Genomic DNA, 24,316 nt, shown 5'->3' with positions numbered 1-24,316 from the left:
AAAAATTAAACACAGATAGGTAAATTAATTTGAAAAAAAAAGTCGTTTGGAAGGGTAGGCGATGGCTCAATTACATCTATTTCTCTAATAAACAATGATGTCAACAAATAATTTCAACTGGAGTAAAAATAATTTGACTAATATTATTAAATAGATGTAGTTGGAGGGGTGATGGGAGGCCATCTATAAATAGTTATATTATTCTTTATCATTGAGCCGAGATGGCCCAGTGGAATTATTTATTAATTTAATTACTTGGAATTATTTATTATTGATTATTATGAAATATATATCATTTATTATGAAATCATTTAAGCATCCATTTACCACAGATATGTTGATTTACCATAGATATTGAATGACCGCACATATTGAATTTTAATAATTTAAATTTGGCGAGTCCAGTCCAGTCTATTGGAATATAAAACATAAAAAAATATATTTTACATAATTACATAAGTGAAAAGTATATAAAAACGACGGACAAGGAGTATGATAAACTATTTCTCGTTAGTTATAAAAAAAATTTTTTGATCGCAAAAAAAATCTTAGTTTTGTTACTAATATATTTTCGCTGTTTATTAATAAAATTTTTAGTGTCTGGTCTCGTCTGGTCTTGCTTTTTTTTCTCATCCACCTTATCAGATGTAGTCTTCAGATATGCCACTGGAATATAAAAAGGATTAATATGTTTCTTTTTAAATATGTTTTCATCATAATTAAGCATTTTTGTATACTGTTCGTTGCTTTTGTGGTTTTTAATTTTTTTGTGTAATTTCTTCGTCGCATTTCCTGACCTTCCCCTACATAATTATAAAGTATTCATCATTATGAGGCTACATGCTGGATTTTAATATAAATTAAATTCATTCTAATTAAAACTTTAAATGTCGAGCTTAAAATAAAGTAAAATATAAATAATTCTGCCAAGAATACAGTGGTAGGGAATTGTTTTATAGGTATTCGTATAATTAAACGCTTACGAAGCGCTAATGTGTGTATATAAAAGATATCTTTCAATTTATATATTTTCAAAGGTTATATAGAAGTACTCTCTTCGCTTGTTAACTACAGATTTAGCCTTTCCTGCGTAAAATCGATAAAAATAACACAAACACTTAATTGTCCTTCTAGTATATTATTGTAACTGAGATATTGACAACTAGCAAGTACGACTTGTGAAAAAGTATTTGGATCGTCATCAACACTAATTTGTATGAGGTTTGAACAGTGCGTTAAGACAACTAATTTTTGCTCTACGAATGATTTTATCTACTTCCTTATCGCTGACATCGAAACCTGTAAATGTATTGTTCTGTGTTATGTTATTTGACATACGGTAGCATAAGCCTCGAAGGTCGGCTCTCCAATACAGTCAAACCTTTTTTCACTTCTTTTCTATAATGATTTGGTTAAAATCAGCTTCGTATCACAGTAAATATAGTTTTAAGCCGACTTATATATTTGTGATTTGTGACTTTAAGATCAGACGGACAAACCTACTTATAGATCACTTAAATACTGCATCCGTATATTTTAAGTTAAATTTAAAGATAAAATAAATAAATAACTCTCGTCTCGTACGTATAGACATATAGGCGAGGTAGACAGAGAAGGATCGTGAATATTGTTGAAAATGAGATGTTATGTCTTGTGCTTGTAGTTAAACGGGTTCATACGTAATTTGTTAATTTATAATAAACTTTACTTATTTTCTTGCACACATTTGACTTTATCTGTCTTTATATGACGCTGACACTTTTTGAATTATGTACCATATTGTGAATCTGTGTCTTGGAATAAGCGCCTACTCAGTTAATACAAATTAGACGAATGGATAACTACTACAGAGGTGAGTAGATAATAGTGTTCTTAAGCCGTTATCTCTTTGACAACTTTTATAAACCTTCAGTAAGAATTATTTATTTTCAACAATATTATTTTCGCCTCAGTAGAAAGAGTAAAAATAGGATTTGAAGCAACACAGGACAGGAACCATCCTTTCATGCCCATTTACAAAATATGAATATCGTGCCATTATTTACAGGTATAACGTGTTTTTATTTCTCAAAGCAGGTTACAAGCAGCGTCCTAATATTCAAAAATGGATATTTGGCCATAATCTCCATTCTTTATTGCATTAAGCATGGGGATCATGGCAAAGTCTATTTTTGAGCATAATCATCGAAGAATTGAAACGTCCGAAGAATCAGCGGTGTTCTCAAGATAATACTAATTTACAATGAGTCATCATTCAGTATTTTTATGTTTTTTAGTATTACGATATGTATGTAGTATAGTGTATAAAAAGGTAATGACCGATATGTCGATATATGATATCTTTGTGTGGTCTTTGCTATAATTAGTGGGCAATTTTTCTCGCTCATAAGGCTAATCGTTCGAAACTCTTCGCACCTTCTTGCGTTGGTCTTCTTAGGAAGCGTAATAAAAGTTGAGATTAGCCAGTCTTTGGGTAAGTGGCCAGAGTCGTATACCAAATTAAAGAGTTTAACCAGGAAGTCAATATTTTCGTCTTTAATAAGTTTGAGTACCTCTATGTGAACATTATCCGGTCCGGTTGATTTTCCCGTTTTAGCTTTTATAAGAGCGTTTATGACTTCATTTTTCAGGATAGGATATCCCTCATTTAGATCACAATTTACCGCTATGCTTCGAAAATCGTCGGCAAACATTGATGAAATGTATTGTTCCCATAGGTGATTTTTTCCTGATATAACTAATATGGGAATATTATTTTCTTCCGTAAGTTGGTGAGTGGTCTTTTTGTGCCCTACCAAAGATTTTATTTCCTTATGCAGGTTAAATGTATCATGTTCAGCATAAAGGTCCTCCAAAAAATCACACTTGCACTGATACCAAGCATCTCTAGCATAACGAACTTCACGCCGAATTCGATAATGGAATCTATTAAATATAATATACATATACAATTTGTAAACAACCAATTACTAATAAATTAGAATCGATCTACTGTTAAAAGATAGGTACAATGTCTATACATATTTATTAGGTACATTAAAGTACAGAGTATAAATATATGAAAGATTAATTATTAGATATACATATATTTTAGTGTTTTATATTGTAAATAAAGAACTCTTGTACGTAAGACAGACAACGTAGAATGAGAAGATTGTTGCTGAAACACTGAAGCGAAGATTTCGACGAAGAATGCAAATGAATGGGTTGTGACGTCACAAAAATGCTCTTAAGTAACTGTAGCACACAAGCTTTTTTCTGTAACAAGAAAGAAGCTTATGCGCTTAGTTATTTATTTGCAACTATCAACGACAACAACATACATTAACAGCCTTTAAATTTTCCACTGCTGGGCTAAGGCCTCCTCTCCCTTTGAAGAGCAGGTGTGGAGCATATTCTACCACGCTGTTCCAATGCGGGTTACGCACATATACATGTAGCAGAATTTCACTTTTTTTGTAAATGATTTCTTAAGTTGCATTTTTGCTAAAAACGTGGCAACTCAAAATTGGTTCACTTTTGCCCGTTTTATTTATTTATTTTCAATAATATTATTTTCGCCTCAGTAGAAAGAGTAAAAATGGGATTTAAAGCAACACAGGACAGGAACCATCCTTTCATGCCCATTTACAAAATATGAATATCGTGCCATTATTTACAGGTATAACGTGTTTTTATTTCTCATAGCAGGTTATAAGCAGCGTCCTAATATTCAAAAATGGATATTTGGCCATAATCTCCATTCTTTATTGCATTAAGCATGGGGATCATGGCAAAGTCTATTTTTGAGCATAATCATCGAAGAATTGAAACGTCCGAAGAATCAGCGGTGTTCTCAAGATAATACTAATTTACAATGAGTCATCATTCAGTATTTTTATGTTTTTTAGTATTACGATATGTATGTAGTATAGTGTATAAAAAGGTAATGACCGATATGTCGATATATGATATCTTTGTGTGGTCTTTGCTATAATTAGTGGGCAATTTTTCTCGCTCATAAGGCTAATCGTTCGAAACTCTTCGCACCTTCTTGCGTTGGTCTTCTTAGGAAGCGTAATAAAAGTTGAGATTAGCCAGTCTTCGGGTAAGTGGCCAGAGTCGTATACCAAATTAAAGAGTTTAACCAGGAAGTCAATATTTTCGCCTTTAATAAGTTTGAGTACCTCTATGTGAACATTATCCGGTCCGGTTGATTTTCCCGTTTTAGCTTTTTTAAGAGCGTTTATGACTTCATTTTTCAGGATAGGATATCCCTCATTTAGATCACAATTTACCGCTATGCTTCGAAAATCGTCGGCAAACATTGATGAAATGTATTGTTCCCATAGGTGATTTTTTCCTGATATATCTAATATGGGAATATTATTTTCTTCCGTAAGTTGGTGAGTGGTCTTTTTGTGCCCTAACAAAGATTTTATTTCCTTATGCAGGTTAAATGTATCATGTTTAGCATAAAGGTCCTCCACAAAATCACACTTGCACTGATACCAAGCATCTCTAGCATAACGAACTTCACGCCGAATTCGATAATGGAATCTATTAAATATAATATACATATACAATTTGTAAACAACCAATTACTAATAAATTAGAATCGATCTACTGTTAAAAGATAGGTACAATGTCTATACATATTTATTAGGTACATTAAAGTGCAGAGTATAAATATATGAAAGATTAATTATTAGATATACATATATTTTAGTGTTTTGTATTGTAAATAAAGAACTCTTGTACGTAAGACAGACAACGTAGAATGAGAAGATTGTTGCTGAAACACTGAAGCGAAGATTTCGACGAAGAATGCAAATGAAAGGGTTGTGACGTCACAAAAATTGCCTTAAGTAACTGTAGCGCACCAGCTGTTTTCTGTAACAAGAAAGAAGCTTATGCGCTTAGTTATTTATTTGCAACTATCAACGACAACAACATACATTAACAGCCTTTAAATTTTCCACTGCTGGGCTAAGGCCTCCTCTCCCTTTGAGGAGCAGGTGTGGAGCATATTCTACCGCGCTGTTCCAATGCGGGTTACGCACATATACATGTAGCAGAATTTAACTTTTTTTGTAAATGATTTCTTATTTTGCATTTTTGCTAAAAAGCGTGGCAACTCAAAATTGGTTCACTTTTGCCCGTTTTATTTATTTATTTTCAATAATATTATTTGCGCCTCAGTAGAAAGAGTAAAAATGGGATTTAAAGCAACACAGGACAGGAACCATCCTTTCATGCCCATTTACAAAATATGAATATCGTGCCATTATTTACAGGTATAACGTGTTTTTATTTCTCAAAGCAGGTTACAAGCAGCGTCCTAATATTCAAAAATGGAGATTTGGCCATAATCTCCATTCTTTATTGCATTAAGAATGGGGATCATGGCAAAGTCTATTTTTGAGCATAATCATCGAAGAATTGAAACGTCCGAAGAATCAGCGGTGTTCTCAAGATAATACTAATTTACAATGAGTCATCATTCAGTATTTTTAGGTTTTTTAGTATTACGATATGTATGTAGTATAGTGTATAAGAAGGTAATGACCGGTGGTCTTTGCTATAATTAGTGGGCAATTTTTGTGTTTAAGCATATATTTATTTTATCTACAATATATTTATGTAAGCTTGTACCGTGTCTATCAATAAATAGTTTATGGAGGTTTTTTGAAAGTGAATGGCAGGAAGGACTGATCACTTGGTACTCTTCAAGGATATGGGAAATAAATCAATTTTGTGTAACGTCTTCGCAAGAGTCGCGGACACATGGAGCAAGTTACTGATATCTTTGTAATATCTGTTTTTGTCTGTATGCATAAAACGTTTTGACTATCGCTATACAGCTTCAGCTAACTAATATAAGTAACAGATATTTAACTTTCGGTTTCTATATATCCTCAATGGTCAAAACCATTCATTTATTAACTCTATTTTATTTAATTCTTACCAAAGTATTCGCAATTCCCGTCCATTCTCGGATGTTGCACAGCCAAGACTTTTTTCTGCGCCCAACAGCTATCCTTCCGGCAACTTTTCCCATCATAATGAGTTGCAAAAGTTCATATCTTTCATGCCTAAGCACGTGTCCGAGATATGCAACTTTTATCTTCTTGACAATCTCCAAATGTTGCCGTTTTTGGTTGACGCGTCGCAGAACTGCCACGTTCGAGACCTTTTGAGTCCAACTTATGGCCAACATACGTCTATATGCCCACATCTCGAAAGCTGCGATACGTTTTTTGAGGATTTCTTTAATTGTCCACGCCTCGCATCCGTAAAGAAGTATAGGCCAGATGTAACAATGTAGGAGTCGTATGCGTACAGGGATCTTAAGTCTGCGATTGCAGAGTACTTTTTTTAACGTGCAGAAGGCACTTCGAGTTATTTCGATGCGAGTCTTTACCTTCACAGCTCCAGGTGTCATTTAGCCATATCCCCAGATATTTGTACTTGCGCACTCTCTCAATTTTTTGGCCCGCTACAATGATAGCAATGTCATCGAAGGTATGTTTAGACAATATCATGATCTTCGTTTTTGATGTGTTCATCCTCAGTCCAGCGTTTTCACTGCACTCATTAACACGGCTCATAATTAATTGTAGCTCTTCAGGAGATGATGCTATTAGGACTGTATCGTCAGCGTATCTGATGTTGTTAATATACCGGCCATTTATTTTGACTCCACATTCTAGGTCTTCAATTGCTTCTGTTATTATTTTTTCCGAGTACAAATTAAATAGCGTAGGTGATAATATACAGCCCTGTCGGAATCCTCTCTTTATTTCTACCTCATCAGTCTCCTCATTGTCAACTCGTACAGTAGCCTTCTGGTTCCAATACAGATTCAGGATAATACGTACATCTTTGTCATCTAAGCCGATATAATGTAATATTGCAATTAGACAGTCGTGCAGTACTCTGTCAAAGGCTTTTTCGTAATCGATGAAGCAAAGGAAAACGTCTTGTTGCATGTCTCTGCATTTTTGTACCAGAACCTGCATTGCAAAAAGGGCCTCTCTCGTGCCCACTCCTTTTCGAAAACCAAACTGACTATCTGCGAGTTGTTCGTCGCATTTAGTTCTTATTCGCTCATTGATGATATTCAGAAATAGTTTCAATACTTGGCTCATAAGGCTAATCGTTCGAAACTCTTCGCACCTTCTTGCGTTGGTCTTCTTAGGAAGCGTAATAAAAGTTGAGATTAGCCAGTCTTCGGGTAAGTGGCCAGAGTCGTATACCAAATTAAAGAGTTTAACCAGGAAGTCAATATTTTCGTCTTTAATAAGTTTGAGTACCTCTATGTGAACATTATCCGGTCCGGTTGATTTTCCCGTTTTAGCTTTTTTAAGAGCGTTTATGACTTCATATTTCAGGATAGGATATCCCTCATTTAGATCACAATTTACCGCTATGCTTCGAAAATCGTCGGCAAACATTGATGAAATGTATTGTTCCCATAGGTGATTTTTTCCTGATATATCTAATATGGGAATATTATTTTCTTCCGTAAGTTGGTGAGTGGTCTTTTTGTGCCCTACCAAAGATTTTATTTCCTTATACAGGTTAAATGTATCATGTTTATCATAAAGGTCCTCCACAAAATCACACTTGCATTGATACCAAGCATCTCTAGCATAACGAACTTCACGCCGAATTCGATAATGGAATCTATTAAATATAATATACATATACAATTTGTAAACAACCAATTACTAATAAATTAGAATCGATCTACTGTTAAAAGATAGGTACAATGTCTATACATATTTATTAGGTACATTAAAGTGCAGAGTGTAAATATATGAAAGATTAATTATTAGATATACATATATTTTAGTGTTTTGTATTGTAAATAAAGAACTCTTGTACGTAAGACAGACAACGTAGAATGAGAAGATTGTTGCTGAAACACTGAAGCGAAGATTTCGACGAAGAATGCAAATGAAAGGGTTGTGACGTCACAAAAATTGCCTTAAGTAACTGTAGCGCACCAGCTGTTTTCTGTAACAAGAAAGAAGCTTATGCGCTTAGTTATTTATTTGCAACTATCAACGACAACAACATACATTAACAGCCTTTAAATTTTCCACTGCTGGGCTAAGGCCTCCTCTCCCTTTGAGGAGCAGGTGTGGAGCATATTCTACCGCGCTGTTACAATGCGGGTTACGCACATATACATGTAGCAGAATTTAACTTTTTTTGTAAATGATTTCTTATTTTGCATTTTTGCTATAAAACGTGGCAACTCAAAATTGGTTCACTTTTGCCCGTTTTATTTATTTATTTTCAATAATATTATTTGCGCCTCAGTAGAAAGAGTAAAAATGGGATTTAAAGCAACACAGGACAGGAACCATCCTTTCATGCCCATTTACAAAATATGAATATCGTGCCATTATTTACAGGCATAACGTGTTTTTATTTCTCAAAGCAGGTTACAAGCAGCGTCCTAATATTCAAAAATGGAGATTTGGCCATCATCTTCATTCTTTATTGCATAAAGCATGGGGATCATGGCAAAATCTATTTTTGAGCATAATCATCGAAGAATTGAAACGTCCGAAGAATCAGCGGTGTTCTCAAGATAATACTAATTTGCAATGTGTCATCATTCAGTATTTTTATGTTTTTTAGTATTACGATATGTATGTAGTATAGTGTATAAGAAGGTAATGACCGATATGTCGATATATGATATCTTTGTGTGGTCTTTGCTATAATTAGTGGGCAATTTTTGTGTTTAAGCATATATTTATTTTATCTACAATATATTTATGTAAGCTTGTACCGTGTCTATCAATAAATAGTTTATGGATGTTTTTTGAAAGTGAATGGCAGGAAGAACTGATCACTTGGTACTCTTCAAGGATATGGGAAATAAATCAATTTTGTGTAACGTCATGTAGGTAAAAGGTAGGAAGAGAAGACTGTTGCTGTAACACTTAAGCGAAGAATGCAAAGAGTTGTGACGTCAAAGAAATGCTCTTAAGTAATTAAAGCTCACAAGTTATTTTCTGTAACAACAAGAACATTGCTTATGTGCTTAGTTATTTATTTGCAACTATCAACAATAACAACATACATTGGAAGCCGTTAAATTTCCCACTGCTGGGCTAAGACATCCTCTTCCTTTGAGGAGAAGGTTTGGAGCATATTCTATCACGCTGCTCCAATGCGGGTTCTACACACGTAGCAGAATTTCATTGAAATTAGACACATGCACGTTTCGTCACGTCAGGTTTGAATAAGCAATCATCGGTTAAGATGCATGTGTCACATTAAGTAAGAAATAAATAATTAGACAATTACAAACAAGGCTTACACTATGTATTGTATGTTTTAATCAATTCAACAATTTTGTACTTTTCATTCACGAGGAATCCTTTTTTTGACAATAATTTCAACCCTTTATTATGATTAAAAGCTTAGGCTCGTATTTCCAATTCAATTCCATGCAGCAATTAAAACGCATCCAATATTGAACTGTGTCTAACTATTGAAATAAATGATTTCGATTCGACTCTCGCCATGCAAGCGCGAATGCTGGCTAATGGAACGTTAAACATCCGATTCTATTCTAAATTGCAACCGATTGACCGCAACTCGTCCGCCTCAAACGTTGCGTTCGAAGGTGACTGAAACGAAGTGCAAGTGCTAAAAAACGTGGCTACTTAAAATCGGTTCAATCTTGCACTTTTTAGCCTTTCCTGCGTAAAATCGATAAAAATAATACCAAAACTTAATTGTCCTTTTAGTATATTCTGTAGTTTTAGTAACGAGATATTGACAACTAGCAAGTACGACTTGCGAAAAAGTATTTGGACCGTTATCAACACTAATTTGTATGAGGTTTGAACAGTGCGTTAAGACAACTAAATTTTGCTCTACTTCTGAAGTATTTGAAGTCGTTGTCGTTAAATTCTTATTAATTAGTGACTTTATTCTGTGTGTACACACTCAGACAGGCAATGATTATATCAATATTATATATATAAAAAAATAAAAGTATTATCCTTATGTTCGCTTCGTTGACAAATATCGTGTGTGTATTGTTTCGGTAATTTTCTTTTTCAGGGTTCAACCCTTTTAATTTGTAATGCTTCCGTCGTATTTTTACGTTTGAAGACGACGAATTACTAAGAAGGAACTTATAAGATTGATACAAATTCAAATTGTCTCATAATTTAGTGTTTTCATGTATTTTTAACTGATCATAAGTTTTTAAATTATGTACCATATTGTGAATCTGTGTCTTGGAATAAGTGTCTAGTCAGTTAATACAAATTAGACGAATGGATAACTACTACAGAGGTGAGTAGATTATAATAGTGTTCTTAAGCCGTTATCTCTTTGATAACTTTTATAAACCTTCAGTAAGAATTATTTACTTTCAATAATATTATTTGCGCCTCAGTAGAAAGAGTAAAAATGGGATTTAAAGCAACACAGGACAGGAACCATCCTTTCATGCCCATTTACAAAATATGAATATCGTGCCATTATTTACAGGCATAACGTGTTTTTATTTCTCAAAGCAGGTTACAAGCAGCGTCCTAATATTCAAAAATGGAGATTTGGCCATAATCTTCATTCTTTATTGCATAAAGCATGGGGATCATGGCAAAATCTATTTTTGAGCATAATCATCGAAGAATTGAAACGTCCGAAGAATCAGCGGTGTTCTCAAGATAATACTAATTTGCAATGTGTCATCATTCAGTATTTTTATGTTTTTTAGTATTACGATATGTATGTAGTATAGTGTATAAGAAGGTAATGACCGATATGTCGATATATGATATCTTTGTGTGGTCTTTGCTATAATTAGTGGGCAATTTTTGTGTTTAAGCATATATTTATTTTATCTACAATATATTTATGTAAGCTTGTACCGTGTCTATCAATAAATAGTTTATGGATGTTTTTTGAAAGTGAATGGCAGGAAGAACTGATCACTTGGTACTCTTCAAGGATATGGGAAATAAATCAATTTTGTGTAACGTCATGTAGGTAAAAGGTAGGAAGAGAAGACTGTTGCTGTAACACTTAAGCGAAGAATGCAAAGAGTTGTGACGTCAAAGAAATGCTCTTAAGTAATTAAAGCTCACAAGTTATTTTCTGTAACAACAAGAACATTGCTTATGTGCTTAGTTATTTATTTGCAACTATCAACAATAACAACATACATTGGAAGCCGTTAAATTTCCCACTGCTGGGCTAAGACATCCTCTTCCTTTGAGGAGAAGGTTTGGAGCATATTCTATCACGCTGCTCCAATGCGGGTTCTACACACGTAGCAGAATTTCATTGAAATTAGACACATGCACGTTTCGTCACGTCAGGTTTGAATAAGCAATCATCGGTTAAGATGCATGTGTCACATTAAGTAAGAAATAAATAATTAGACAATTACAAACAAGGCTTACACTATGTATTGTATGTTTTAATCAATTCAACAATTTTGTACTTTTCATTCACGAGGAATCCTTTTTTTGACAATAATTTCAACCCTTTATTATGATTAAAAGCTTAGGCTCGTATTTCCAATTCAATTCCATGCAGCAATTAAAACGCATCCAATATTGAACTGTGTCTAACTATTGAAATAAATGATTTCGATTCGACTCTCGCCATGCAAGCGCGAATGCTGGCTAATGGAACGTTAAACATCCGATTCTATTCTAAATTGCAACCGATTGACCGCAACTCGTCCGCCTCAAACGTTGCGTTCGAAGGTGACTGAAACGAAGTGCAAGTGCTAAAAAACGTGGCTACTTAAAATCGGTTCAATCTTGCACTTTTTAGCCTTTCCTGCGTAAAATCGATAAAAATAATACCAAAACTTAATTGTCCTTTTAGTATATTCTGTAGTTTTAGTAACGAGATATTGACAACTAGCAAGTACGACTTGCGAAAAAGTATTTGGACCGTTATCAACACTAATTTGTATGAGGTTTGAACAGTGCGTTAAGACAACTAAATTTTGCTCTACTTCTGAAGTATTTGAAGTCGTTGTCGTTAAATTCTTATTAATTAGTGACTTTATTCTGTGTGTACACACTCAGACAGGCAATGATTATATCAATATTATATATATAAAAAAATAAAAGTATTATCCTTATGTTCGCTTCGTTGACAAATATCGTGTGTGTATTGTTTCGGTAATTTTCTTTTTCAGGGTTCAACCCTTTTAATTTGTAATGCTTCCGTCGTATTTTTACGTTTGAAGACGACGAATTACTAAGAAGGAACTTATAAGATTGATACAAATTCAAATTGTCTCATAATTTAGTGTTTTCATGTATTTTTAACTGATCATAAGTTTTTAAATTATGTACCATATTGTGAATCTGTGTCTTGGAATAAGTGTCTAGTCAGTTAATACAAATTAGACGAATGGATAACTACTACAGAGGTGAGTAGATTATAATAGTGTTCTTAAGCCGTTATCTCTTTGATAACTTTTATAAACCTTCAGTAAGAATTATTTACTTTCAATAATATTATTTGCGCCTCAGTAGAAAGAGTAAAAATGGGATTTAAAGCAACACAGGACAGGAACCATCCTTTCATGCCCATTTACAAAATATGAATATCGTGCCATTATTTACAGGCATAACGTGTTTTTATTTCTCAAAGCAGGTTACAAGCAGCGTCCTAATATTCAAAAATGGAGATTTGGCCATAATCTTCATTCTTTATTGCATAAAGCATGGGGATCATGGCAAAATCTATTTTTGAGCATAATCATCGAAGAATTGAAACGTCCGAAGAATCAGCGGTGTTCTCAAGATAATACTAATTTGCAATGTGTCATCATTCAGTATTTTTATGTTTTTTAGTATTACGATATGTATGTAGTATAGTGTATAAGAAGGTAATGACCGATATGTCGATATATGATATCTTTGTGTGGTCTTTGCTATAATTAGTGGGCAATTTTTGTGTTTAAGCATATATTTATTTTATCTACAATATATTTATGTAAGCTTGTACCGTGTCTATCAATAAATAGTTTATGGATGTTTTTTGAAAGTGAATGGCAGGAAGAACTGATCACTTGGTACTCTTCAAGGATATGGGAAATAAATCAATTTTGTGTAACGTCATGTAGGTAAAAGGTAGGAAGAGAAGACTGTTGCTGACACTTAAGCGAAGAATGCAAAGAGTTGTGACGTCACAGAAATGCTCTTAAGTAATTACAGCTCACAAGTTATTTTCTGTAACAACAAGAACATAGCTTATGCGCTTAGTTATTTATTTGCAACTATCAACAATAACAACATACATTAAAAGCCGTTAAATTTCCCACTGCTGGGCTAAGACATCCTCTCCCTTTGAGAAAGGGAGGAGAAGGTTTGGAGCATATTATACCACGCTGCATCAAAGCTGGTTACACACATTCACATGTAACATAATTTCACTTTTTTTTTTAAAATAATTTGTTAAGTTGCATTTTTGCTAAAAAAGTGACAACTCGAAATTGGTTCACTTTTGCCCGTTTTATCTCCTAACGGGAATACGTTGAATTACCAATAACCCTGTATTTACAAAACAGTTTCTTTTTGTTTTAAAGTTGATTGTAATTAAATATTTCCATTTTATTGAAACTTGTGATATAGTAAATTAATAAGTAATTTTAATAAGTTTTAAAACTGTTAAATTAAAAAATTACAATTCTTAAATACGTTGCGTTTACAAAACCCATCATTTGGTAACAATATAGAATTTTATTTGATATAAAGGCTGATTATGAGAATACATATACATACACATGTAGCAGAATTTCATTGAAATTAGACACATTCAGGTTTCGTCAAGATGTTTTCCTTCAGTACGAGATGAATTATAAACAATAATTAAGCACAAGAGAATTCAGTGACGCTTGCCTGGATTTGAACCCGCAATCATCGGTTAAGATGCACGCGTTCTTACCACTGGGCCATCTCGGATCAACTACCACAGTATCAATAGATTACATAACTAAACTGCTTTCGGGGGTAAACAGATGCGTTTACTACACCTTCATTTTCAGTAAATTCTTCGTTATATCAATTGATTGAACGACCACCACGCTTCAAGTACGCTTATACGCTGGCATCAATAATATTCTTTATATAATATTCATTTATAAGTGGTAGTGCCACACTGCATACCTTCGGGTTGCAGCCGAATGGGCCGGCACGCCCGGGGAAGTACCACTCTCTCACTTAAAACCGGCGTAAAGTTGTAGCTATGCTACCGCGTTTCGTCCGGCATGTAAGAGTCCCGGAGGCCTGAGCCCCCTCCCCCCCAAAACAAGATGGTTGGATAGAATTTGGTTTCATTACCCCAGGAGGGTACCATCAGCGACTGCGGTGGAGAATCCCTCTATGGGCATCCATGCTCAGGATGTACACCACCTGAGCAGGGATGCCCAGGCAGTCCTCCGAATTCGGGGGGGGGGGAGTCAATTTTGCGCTCGCCACTGTTCGGGGCAAGTGGAGCAGGTATCATAAGGCAACCCCTACCACCCTCACTGTGGACTTCTACAACATAAGGGGACTCAATTCCAACTTGAACGTCGTTCACTTTCACCTTGAGACGGCGAAGCCGGCCTTGCTCTTTCTTACCGAGACCCAGATATCCTCTCCTACCGATACGACTTTTCTTTCTTACCCCGGGTACAAATTGGGACATTCCTTTGTACCACGAGATGGGGTGTGCTTTTACGTTAGAGATGATATCTACTCTCGACGCCTCGGCATTTTCTCAAGCAAGCAAGCATAGCAAGCCTTGAAGGGCAGGACCTATCGATTATCTAGCTGCCTGTAGACTGCGACGACCATCCGCGAATTTACGTGTGCCTTTATAGGTTCCATAGCGGTAATGCCGAAATCGACTGACTGGTTGAGCACGTCCAAATGGCTACAGATTCAGTGCTGCAGCAGATCATATCCGCAGAGATCGTAATTCTTGGCGATTTTAATGCCTTCTATGCTGAATGACTTGGATCACGCACTACCGATCATACGGGTAGATCTGTTCTCGACTTCGCATATGATCATGACTTAGCATATGATTTGACACAACTGGTCACCTCGCCAACGCGAAAACTGGATCTGGAGGATCATATACCTTCCCTGTTGGACCTTCTGCTGACTGTCCATCCGGATAGCTATCAGGTTATCGTCGATCCCCCTCTGGGCTCGTCGGACCACTGTCTTGTTCGGAGTACATTGCCGGTTGCGTGGTACTCTCGACCTCGTTTTGTGGGCTGTTCTGACTGGCTGTTCCGCGGTCAATTGGAAGGCAAAGCCAAATTGGCATAAAAAAAGCTGGGTGTGATCAGCAAGGCAAGACAGTATTTTACGTCGGCCTCACATGGAGTACTGCTCTCACCTCTGGGCTGGTGCTCCCCAGTACCAGCTCCTTTCATTTTTCCGTATCCAACGTAGAGCAGCTCGAGTTATTGACGATCAAGCCCTTTCCGATCTGCTTGATCCTTTGGCTTTGAGTAGAGATATTGGATCACTCTGCTTCTTCTACCGAATTTTTCACGGAGAATGTTCCCAGGAATTGTTTGGATTAATCCCGGCAAAATTCTAAGTTTCACCTGCACCACCTAGATGCCCGAAAATCCACAACAGCGCGATTTTTAAGACATTTCTGCCTTGTACAACCTCTCTGTGGAATCAGCTTTCGCCGGCGGTTTTTCCGAACCGATACGACTTGGGAAATTTCATGAAAAGAGCGTACTTCTTCCTTAAAGGCCAGCAACGCACCTGCAAGCTACTCGGTGTTTAGATGTCCATGGGCGGTGGTAGTCACTTTCCATCAGGTGCTCACCTACTCCTGCTCCTGCTCCTGCTCGTTAGCTTATGACATAAAAAAAATATATGTAAATTTATACACGAGGAATCCTTTTTTTGACAATAATTTCAACCCTTCATTATGATTAAAAGCTTAGGCTCGTATTTCCAATTCAATTACATGCAGCAATTATAACGCATCCAATATTGGACAGTGTTTGTACTGTGAGAGTTACGAATTTATTAATTTGCCTTAAAGTAAATTTGAAGTTAAGTATATACAATACCTATAATTTAAGTAATGCTTGTCTGAGCTGTCACCCGTTTATTTTTTACATTACATTAACAGCCTGTATATTTTCCACTGCTGGGCTAAGGCCTCCTCTACCTTTGAGGAGAAGGTTTGGGCCATATTCCACCACGCTGCACCAACGCGGGTTGGTAGAATACACATGTGGCAGAATATACACATGTGGCAGAATAACCCGTTTATATATATCAGATTAATATGCGTGAGACGAACAAAACAAAATTAAAATTGCCAAGATTCTGTATAAACGAATACCACCATGATCAGGAATTTTAATTTTTTCTAATTCATAATTTGTTCTTGTAAATTTTGAGGCTGAGGCCTTTTATTTTGATTATAGTATTATTTTAAAACCAACTGACGAGCATTTATTCGGGATGGGAGACTCCCTATAATTTCGTTTCTATTTATTTATCACTAAGTTATATTCCTTATCCACATGACTTACTTATTTATTTTCAGCGCATTTTAAACTTATTGAGTTATTTTTATATTTGATTGCATTACTTTTATTTTTAATGTTTTATGTTTAGGGTTCCGTAGCCAAATGGCAAAAAACGGAACCCAAATAGATTCGTCATGTGTGTCTGTCTGTCTACATCAAGATTTTCACACCAAAATAGAAATAAAAAAAAGAAATTTTGGGGGTTCTCATACTTAGAACAGAAACTCAAAAACCCTTTTTTTTATCAAACCCATACGTGTGGGGTGGGGTATCTATGAGGTTGAGAGGTTTCTAATATCGTTTTTTTTCTGAAATGAATAGTTTGCGCGAGAGACACTTCCAAAGTTGTAAAATGTCCCTGTAACTTCGAAAATAAGAGAATAATAAAACTAAAAAAAAAAAATATGATGTACATATATTACCATGCAAACTTCCACCGAAAATTGGTTTGAACGAAATCTAGTAAGTAGTGTTTTTTTAATACGTCATAAATCGTAAACCGCAATTCACTTTTCATTCAATCAACTCAAATATAAAAATAAAAAATTGAATTTCATAAACATAAATCTTTTTACTTGCTGCTACGGAACAATTCATGGGCGAGGCCGGACTCGCACTTGGCCGTTTTTTTTAAATGTTATGTCGTAATAGCTAATATGTTTATTTTTATATAAAAATATAAACCATCTCGTTAGACAGTAATAAAGAAAACGAAAGCACTCTATAAATAATTTAGCCGTCGAACCGTTATACGCAATGCGTTTGGCCACGTGTCTGGCAGAGATCGTAAACCAGATGTGAACATTCAGCCGACCTTGTTCGCTTACCTGAACTTCAAGCCCCTCCGGGGTGCCTTCATAAATTCCAATATAAAATGAGATAAACATTATACAACTTTAATTTTATTGAACTAGTCCATTACGGATTCAATATCGGATAAGCAATACTAAGATATATCTCATACTAATTTATAATTTATGTTGTGTTTTTTGATGAAAGGAAAGTACCGTGAGAAAATCTACATAAGTCAATGGCACACTTTGGAGTAGTGAATAGTGAAGTGTGTGATGCAGATTTTTTTGTTTTTTGTGTGATATGTGATAGGTTGCAAACGAGCAGGAGGCTCACCTGATGGGAAGTGAATACCACTGCCTACGGACATCTGCAACACCCAGGGGGCTTGCAGGTGCGTTGCCGACCTTTAATTTGGCTTTGCCTTCCAGTTTACCGCGGAACTGAATGAGGCTCAAAATATCAACGCCACGTATTCCGATACTAGCTGTGGCGGCTATCGGTATGTTCCCAAACCGTGGAGATACGACAAATTGTGTTTTTTAGCGGTTAACGCGTAAACTTACGTGTTTTTGTGGTTGAAATGAACTAGGTTTAGCCGGCCCCAGTTCGAGGCTTTATCTAACGAAGACTCGATTTCAGACTCAAATACATATATACTCCAAACTATAGAATAATATCATATCTTAGACCACATACCTGTATAATTATACCATGAGCAAAATACGGACCGACTCGTCAGGAGATGTCTAAAACTATAGATCCAATGGACTTGAAATTAAGTATAGTAGTTACTACTTTTACCGCGTAGTGTGGGCCATACTAAGAAATATTTTTTATATATTTCAACTTCACTTCAGGGTAGGAGGAGTAAGGAAGTTTGTATCTTTTTTTTTTGCGTATGTAGTCTGGATGGGCCAGCTTGTTATAAATATTAATAATTATGTCAAAAATACAAGTAGGTACAATACGTAAAATCGTCTAAATAAATATTAACATTTCATTAGTAATATTTTGATGAGCTACGTGATCCTTTACAAGATGATACTATTAAAACTTCTCGAGTTTATTATCTGAGCCACGATTAATTTGCATATCATCGCGTGAGACGGAAATTCCAGCTTGAGGCAAGCAGAAGTTGGAAATACTTTTTGCTTTTATTAACACCAAAGATGAGTTACCTTGATTTTATGATTCATATATATTTATTAGCAGCCTGTAAATTTCTCATTGCTGGGATATGGCCTCCTCTCCCTTTGAGGAGAAGGTTTGGAGCATATTCCACCACGCTGCTCATATTTATTATTTTTTTAATTTATTGTATGTTTATTTTTTATACTATTTTTTTTTTTTTATTAGGACCATTTTAATGTACTTAATTACTTAATTTAACCGTGTTGTGCAGATATGTAACAATCGCTAATAATTAATCACAACAGAAAAGTTGTAATGATGTAAAAAAGAAAACAACCATTTTTATAGTGACAGTAATCCTATTAAATTACGTATGTATCTGTTATTATAATGTTATAGTACTTATTGCACAACATTTTTTTAAATTCATACAATTGATTTTCTCTATTAAATATTAACAACTGTTATACACTGTTATTATTACACACGTATATAATCCGGTCTAATTGAAATAATGTGATATAAAAAGTACATTTTCGAAACAACGACAACAATATTTTCTTAAAACGGCGTCAACAATAAAAAAATGTACATTAATCATAAATATCATTTAAAAACACGAATAAAATTAACCATGAACCTTGTTTTTTTTTTTAAACTTTAATTTAATAATTAATCGATAGGTTATATACATATAAAAGCTAAATACCATTCAATTAATCACGAAACCTCAGAAACTATAATACCTACAAATTTGAAATTTGACAGGTAGGTTTGTTATAGGGTAGACATCAGCTAAAATGGATTTTATGAAACTCCACTCCTAAGGGGTAAAACAGGTGTGAAAGTTCTACTCTGATATACATATATAAATGGGTGTAGGTATTCGTATATTTTCAATATTAATTGACTTTGAAAACCATTTATATTTAGCACGGATATAGTTTTTATACTAACCGCTTTGTTTTCCTCGCCGTTAGAGAATGACAGAATAACAACTGCTTCAGCGTTCAATTGATCGCCAGACAATTGGTTTACATAGACAAAACAAGGTCTGCTGGGTTTAGCTAGTTCTGAAATATAGGTTATTATTTTATCCAAACTCCTTTTATAACAGTTTATAACTGGTCCAATTTCGATTCTTTATAAATCTGTCTGCCTGTTGTCCTCATTCAACCACAGTATTTTTTTTTTTTTTTAAATAAGTGTTCACCCAGTGACACCATTATCTTTATTAAAAAGTAAATCATTCCTTAATGAATTTGTACGTTTATTTAGTTTAGTATACTGTTCATACACGACGTGATCTCCGATGCTCCAATACCCGCGCCATCAAGGCTTCGATGGAACAAAATCGGGGATCGAAGGTCTTTGTTCGAAAGTCTGGTAGGCTAAGGCTAAAACTCTACTAATACTACTCTTTTTGGTGCTTATTCCGCCATGCTGCTGATTCAGCTGCTCGATATCAACCACGAGATGAAATTTAAACACGAATGGTGCATATAAACAGTCAGTGATAAATCCACAAGTGTCTGACTGTGCATCAAATAAAAACCACTTATTTTATTATATAGTCTAATTATAATTAGTGTCTAAATACGAGTCATCTAAAATGGAATTGACTGTTTTTTTATTAATATAAAAAAAAAAAAAACTGTATATATTTTTCCTTTGACTGGTATCTTAACATACCATAGTATAAACGTTTTATTTAATTTGAAACATAATAATTTATCTGTTTGATATTGAAATATTATTGGCAATAGAGCTTATTAAATACGACACAAATGAATATAAGCAGTTCAGAGAGCATAGGCGCAATCATCTGTCCTGGCTCCTTGCCAGCTGCACCGGGTCAAATCTCTTAACCAAACATCGGAGTAATTGGACGTATAGGTAAAAGATTAATTAAAAAAAATTACAAACGTTTTACAAATGTAATACTTTCACGTAATGTAATAGATACTGATATTATATATGATATATGCTAAACTCCCGACACGGTGAAACTCATCACGGTCGAACCACTCGATCGAATTTGTTGATATTTTGTATAAAGCAAGCTTAATGGCTCCAAGGAAGGACATAGGCTAGGCTTTGTTTAACGATCAACTTCTAAAACGCGAGCAAAGCCGCGGGCGACAACTACTGTAATGTAAATGTGCAGATGTTTTTATGTTTGTTTTGAAACCTAATGATCTGGTCAGAACTGAAACTTCATGCTATTTTTATTAACTATACCTAATATTAGGACTAGTTTTCGAACGCGACTTTACTCGCATGTTAGGATAGCAGGTTGTAGATATAAAAAAGTATCCCATGTATTTCTTTGAGGTCTTATTTTAAGCTTACTTCACACCGAAATTGATAAATTTCGATTCAGTGATTTTGAACCGTGAAAGCATTAAAGAGAAATAGACGGACAGTTCCTTTCGCATTTATAATATTAGTGCAGTACTTTACGTTCACGCATCATCTTTTGCCAATAATACTTGTTAGCGAAAGATTTCTTGCTTAGCACTATTCAAAAATATTAGGATGCCTATCGGATAGCCAAAGAAAGTTAAGGAACTATTTCTTGCACAGAGAGCTCAAACATGTATATTTTTACAAAATTATTAGATGCAAAATTAAAAGGAGAATGCACACACAAATGTAATTAATGATTTCATAGATTAAGTAGAACTCTCTTGATATTGGTGCGACAAATTTCTTAAATGCTTCGGTGTCTAATTATTATGATACTGACGCACTTACCGGAGCATTAAGGCTAAAAAGCTTATACTCCACAAGTAGGTAAATGGTTCAAGGTCAGTTACGTTCACAGAGAAGGGTTTACGAACTCGAGTATCACATTATATAGACAGCTATTTGGCACTGAATTTTTCTCGTACATGGTATAAAAAAATCTATATGATACATTCGAATGATTGAGATAGCATCTTCATTTAGTATTCAACAGACAAATTTAACGGAATTTAAAAACCATAATGGTATCTTTATTTTAATGTTTTACATTGCTTAGTAATCTTAAATTATATTTAATATTGATGGTGATTTAAGATTTATTCTGTGCACACAGGATTCGTTAATTAGATATTCCGCACACGACAACATTGCAACGGTCGACAATACTAATTCTGCCTTACAGCACTAGGAAAACGTAACTTCGGTTAAGTTTTATAAAAGCTGTCACTTACAGCTCGTTTCAGATAAATTGACTAAATTGGAACTAGCACTTTCGCTGTAGCATATTCAAAAGTATAGCACAACTCTGAGGATATTAGCGCTTAGTCGTCCTCGTCACAGGTACGGTAGGGCGGCGTTATCAGGGCCGGCGCGAGAGGCGCCTGTAGTGGAGCGGGCGGGGGTACCGCGGCTCCATGCGATGCGAACGAAGCCTCCACGACATTCGCGCGTCCGCCACCGTCGCGCACCCACGCCCGCGTTCGGTACGCCCATGTTACGTAACGCTATTTACTCCGACATCTGTTGAGTGCGACGGCTACAGCTCGCGCGGCACGCTTGCACCACCGCTGACCATCCGCGCGCACGTCATGTCTCTCACCGTGAACACCTTAGCCCGACCCGACGCCGACGCGACATTAAAGCACTCGATCGGCGACACGTAAAAAATGTAGACCCGCGGTCCCCGACCATCAACTTTTACTGCCATTCATCCTGCCAGATAATTTTAAGATTTATAGATTTAAGTAGTGCTTTTGCTTAAGTGGACTTCGTGATTATGAGAATAAGACTGATAAATAAAATCGAGCCGGAAGTTTAAATTCGAGCGCGTAAAACACCAAAAATGCAATTGCTACTTTTACATCAGAGCCATTGCTAAAACAAGCTTTCACTGCCGCCTCAGCCTTCCACTACTAGCGTATTAAGTTATTTTATTAGAAGCCACGGGGCTTGAATATAATCTATTCAGATAGCAGGGAGAGTCTGCCCTGCCGTCCGCGAGTTTAGAGGTCGACGATAGCTGTTTCTCCAAAATTCGCGACAACATCAGTTCGTGGGTGCTGTGGTGGCGTCAACGCCATCTTCGGATGGGCGCACCGCAGACCCCAAAGCAAATAGAGGAGGATGACTGCGTGCCCCGCGTGGCCGTAGTTGAGGAGATACGTCAGCAGCCAGATCGCAAGCTGGAGCGACGACGGGCACAAGGTGGCCCGCGGCGGCGTGGCCTTGAAAACGAGCTGGAGGGGGAGCGCCGCCGGCCACGACGCAAGCCAAGGAAGAGGTTTGTTTTATGTTTACTTCGGTACGCGCAATTAAAAACGGTTATAGTCGTTCGTGTTTAAAAATGTATGCATGACTTTGCTTTAAGGTCATAAAAAATTCTATACGAAACGTAGCTAGATAATACGAATATTGAATGTTTTTCATTATTAGAAATATTTAGTAGCCAGTTGTAGTGTTATGCATGTTGTTTGTATAATTTTAAATGAATATACAAATCGTCAGGATAACGACTATAATTCTCGAACGGAATTTATACCAAACTCGTTGTTTTCTTTGCGTGTATTAATACAATCAAATTATACCATACCGGTTACTTCAATACTTTTGGCATAGAACTTAAATTATGACAAGTGCGATCGAGGCAAGTTGACGTAGTCATTTTCTATTCTTCTATTCTTATCTTCGTTGAAATTCGTAGAGGACATTTTTTTAAATGTGAGACGTGATAATGATATTTAGTTAGTTAATATTCAATAAGTCTGCAAACCAATGCATAATTGTTTGAAAAATAAATTTTACGTCGAATTGCGTGATCTAAATAAAATATGCGGCCTCGGTCTGCGTGTGAATAGGAGGCCTATTTAGTCCTGCGGCTGTTTTGACATTGAACATTGCTCGACCTAAAAATGAGGCAGTAAAGCTTCACCTTGGACTTGCGAAACAGAAGGACTGCCGCGTCGACCTCCGGCTATCGATTTGGGGTACCGAAGCATGACCCACACCTCGGAGTCAAGTTTTCAACAAGTTTGGCACTATTATTTTCGTTTGAGCAAACATAATTAAGCAATAAAATTTAATCGTTATTTTTTCACAATTTTGTACTATTTCAATGGCTTTTAATCTTACGAACTCAACTCAGTATTTTGTTAAATACATATTTATATCAAGATATCAGCTTATTTAGACCTAATCAAATTACGATGAAAAAAAAGTTAAAAATATCTTGGGTATATATAATAAAATATATAATAAATAATATATAATATATGCAGTAAAAATACATAAAAACAGACTAATTAAATATTGTAAATGAACAAGACTTTATATATATCTATTGTCTCATAAAGTTTTCCAAAATTAACAAAAAGTTTTTTAATGATGTTAAGTCACAAGGAAAAGATGAAAAAATAAAATTTATTTTCATGATATTAAAATGTAATAATCAACTTTTCATAACTTTCCTATATATACGACAACAAACAAAACATTTCATAGACGAACACTCATTTTAAAAGTTATATTAATATATATTTCAGATTCATATGCTTATGGCAACGAAAATAACAAAAATAGGTCAAGTGCATCGAACTTTGGCGAACACAAATTCGGTCCAGATGCTACAAACTAGACATGAGAAAGCGCATCCTTAAACGCGCTGGGAAGCGTATGGTCCTATTATACTTATAACAGGCGGCTATTCACAATATCAAAGCATGAGACTTGGATTACGAACAGTTGAATCATAGTATATTTACAACAATGTTATGTCAATTTACAAAAATATTGATAATTCAAAATAAACAGTAATGCATGATAAATAGAGAATTATATTCTTTATCATTCTTTATCTTATCTTCTTATAATTATATTATC

General features: G+C 35.2%; 1 protein-coding gene and 1 pseudogene across 7 annotated transcripts in view; one reads left to right on the top strand and one right to left on the bottom strand.

The window, feature by feature from the left end:
• LOC113402438 (uncharacterized) overlaps positions 1-7,688 on the bottom strand; it is a 51,148-nt pseudogene extending 43,460 nt beyond the window's left edge.
• Positions 7,689-21,940: 14,252 nt separating this feature from the next.
• The window catches only part of LOC113401481 (potassium voltage-gated channel protein Shaker), a 347,194-nt gene continuing 344,818 nt past the window's right edge, over positions 21,941-24,316 (top strand). For 2 of the 7 annotated variants that reach the window (XM_064220490.1, XM_064220491.1), the window contains exon 1: positions 21,960-22,721. In XM_064220490.1, coding sequence (XP_064076560.1) covers positions 22,528-22,721 — 194 coding nt within the window. In that variant the 5' untranslated portion in view covers positions 21,960-22,527. Of the gene's footprint in view, positions 22,722-24,316 lie in introns of all 7 variants that reach the window. The other 5 variants (XM_064220492.1, XM_064220499.1, XM_064220497.1 and 2 more) reach the window with 5 other exon arrangements.

The sequence above is a fragment of the Vanessa tameamea genome, chromosome Z, assembly GCF_037043105.1.
Source record: "Vanessa tameamea isolate UH-Manoa-2023 chromosome Z, ilVanTame1 primary haplotype, whole genome shotgun sequence".
Lineage (NCBI taxonomy): Eukaryota > Metazoa > Arthropoda > Insecta > Lepidoptera > Nymphalidae > Vanessa > Vanessa tameamea.
This window is presented reverse-complemented; position numbering and strand designations above follow the sequence as displayed.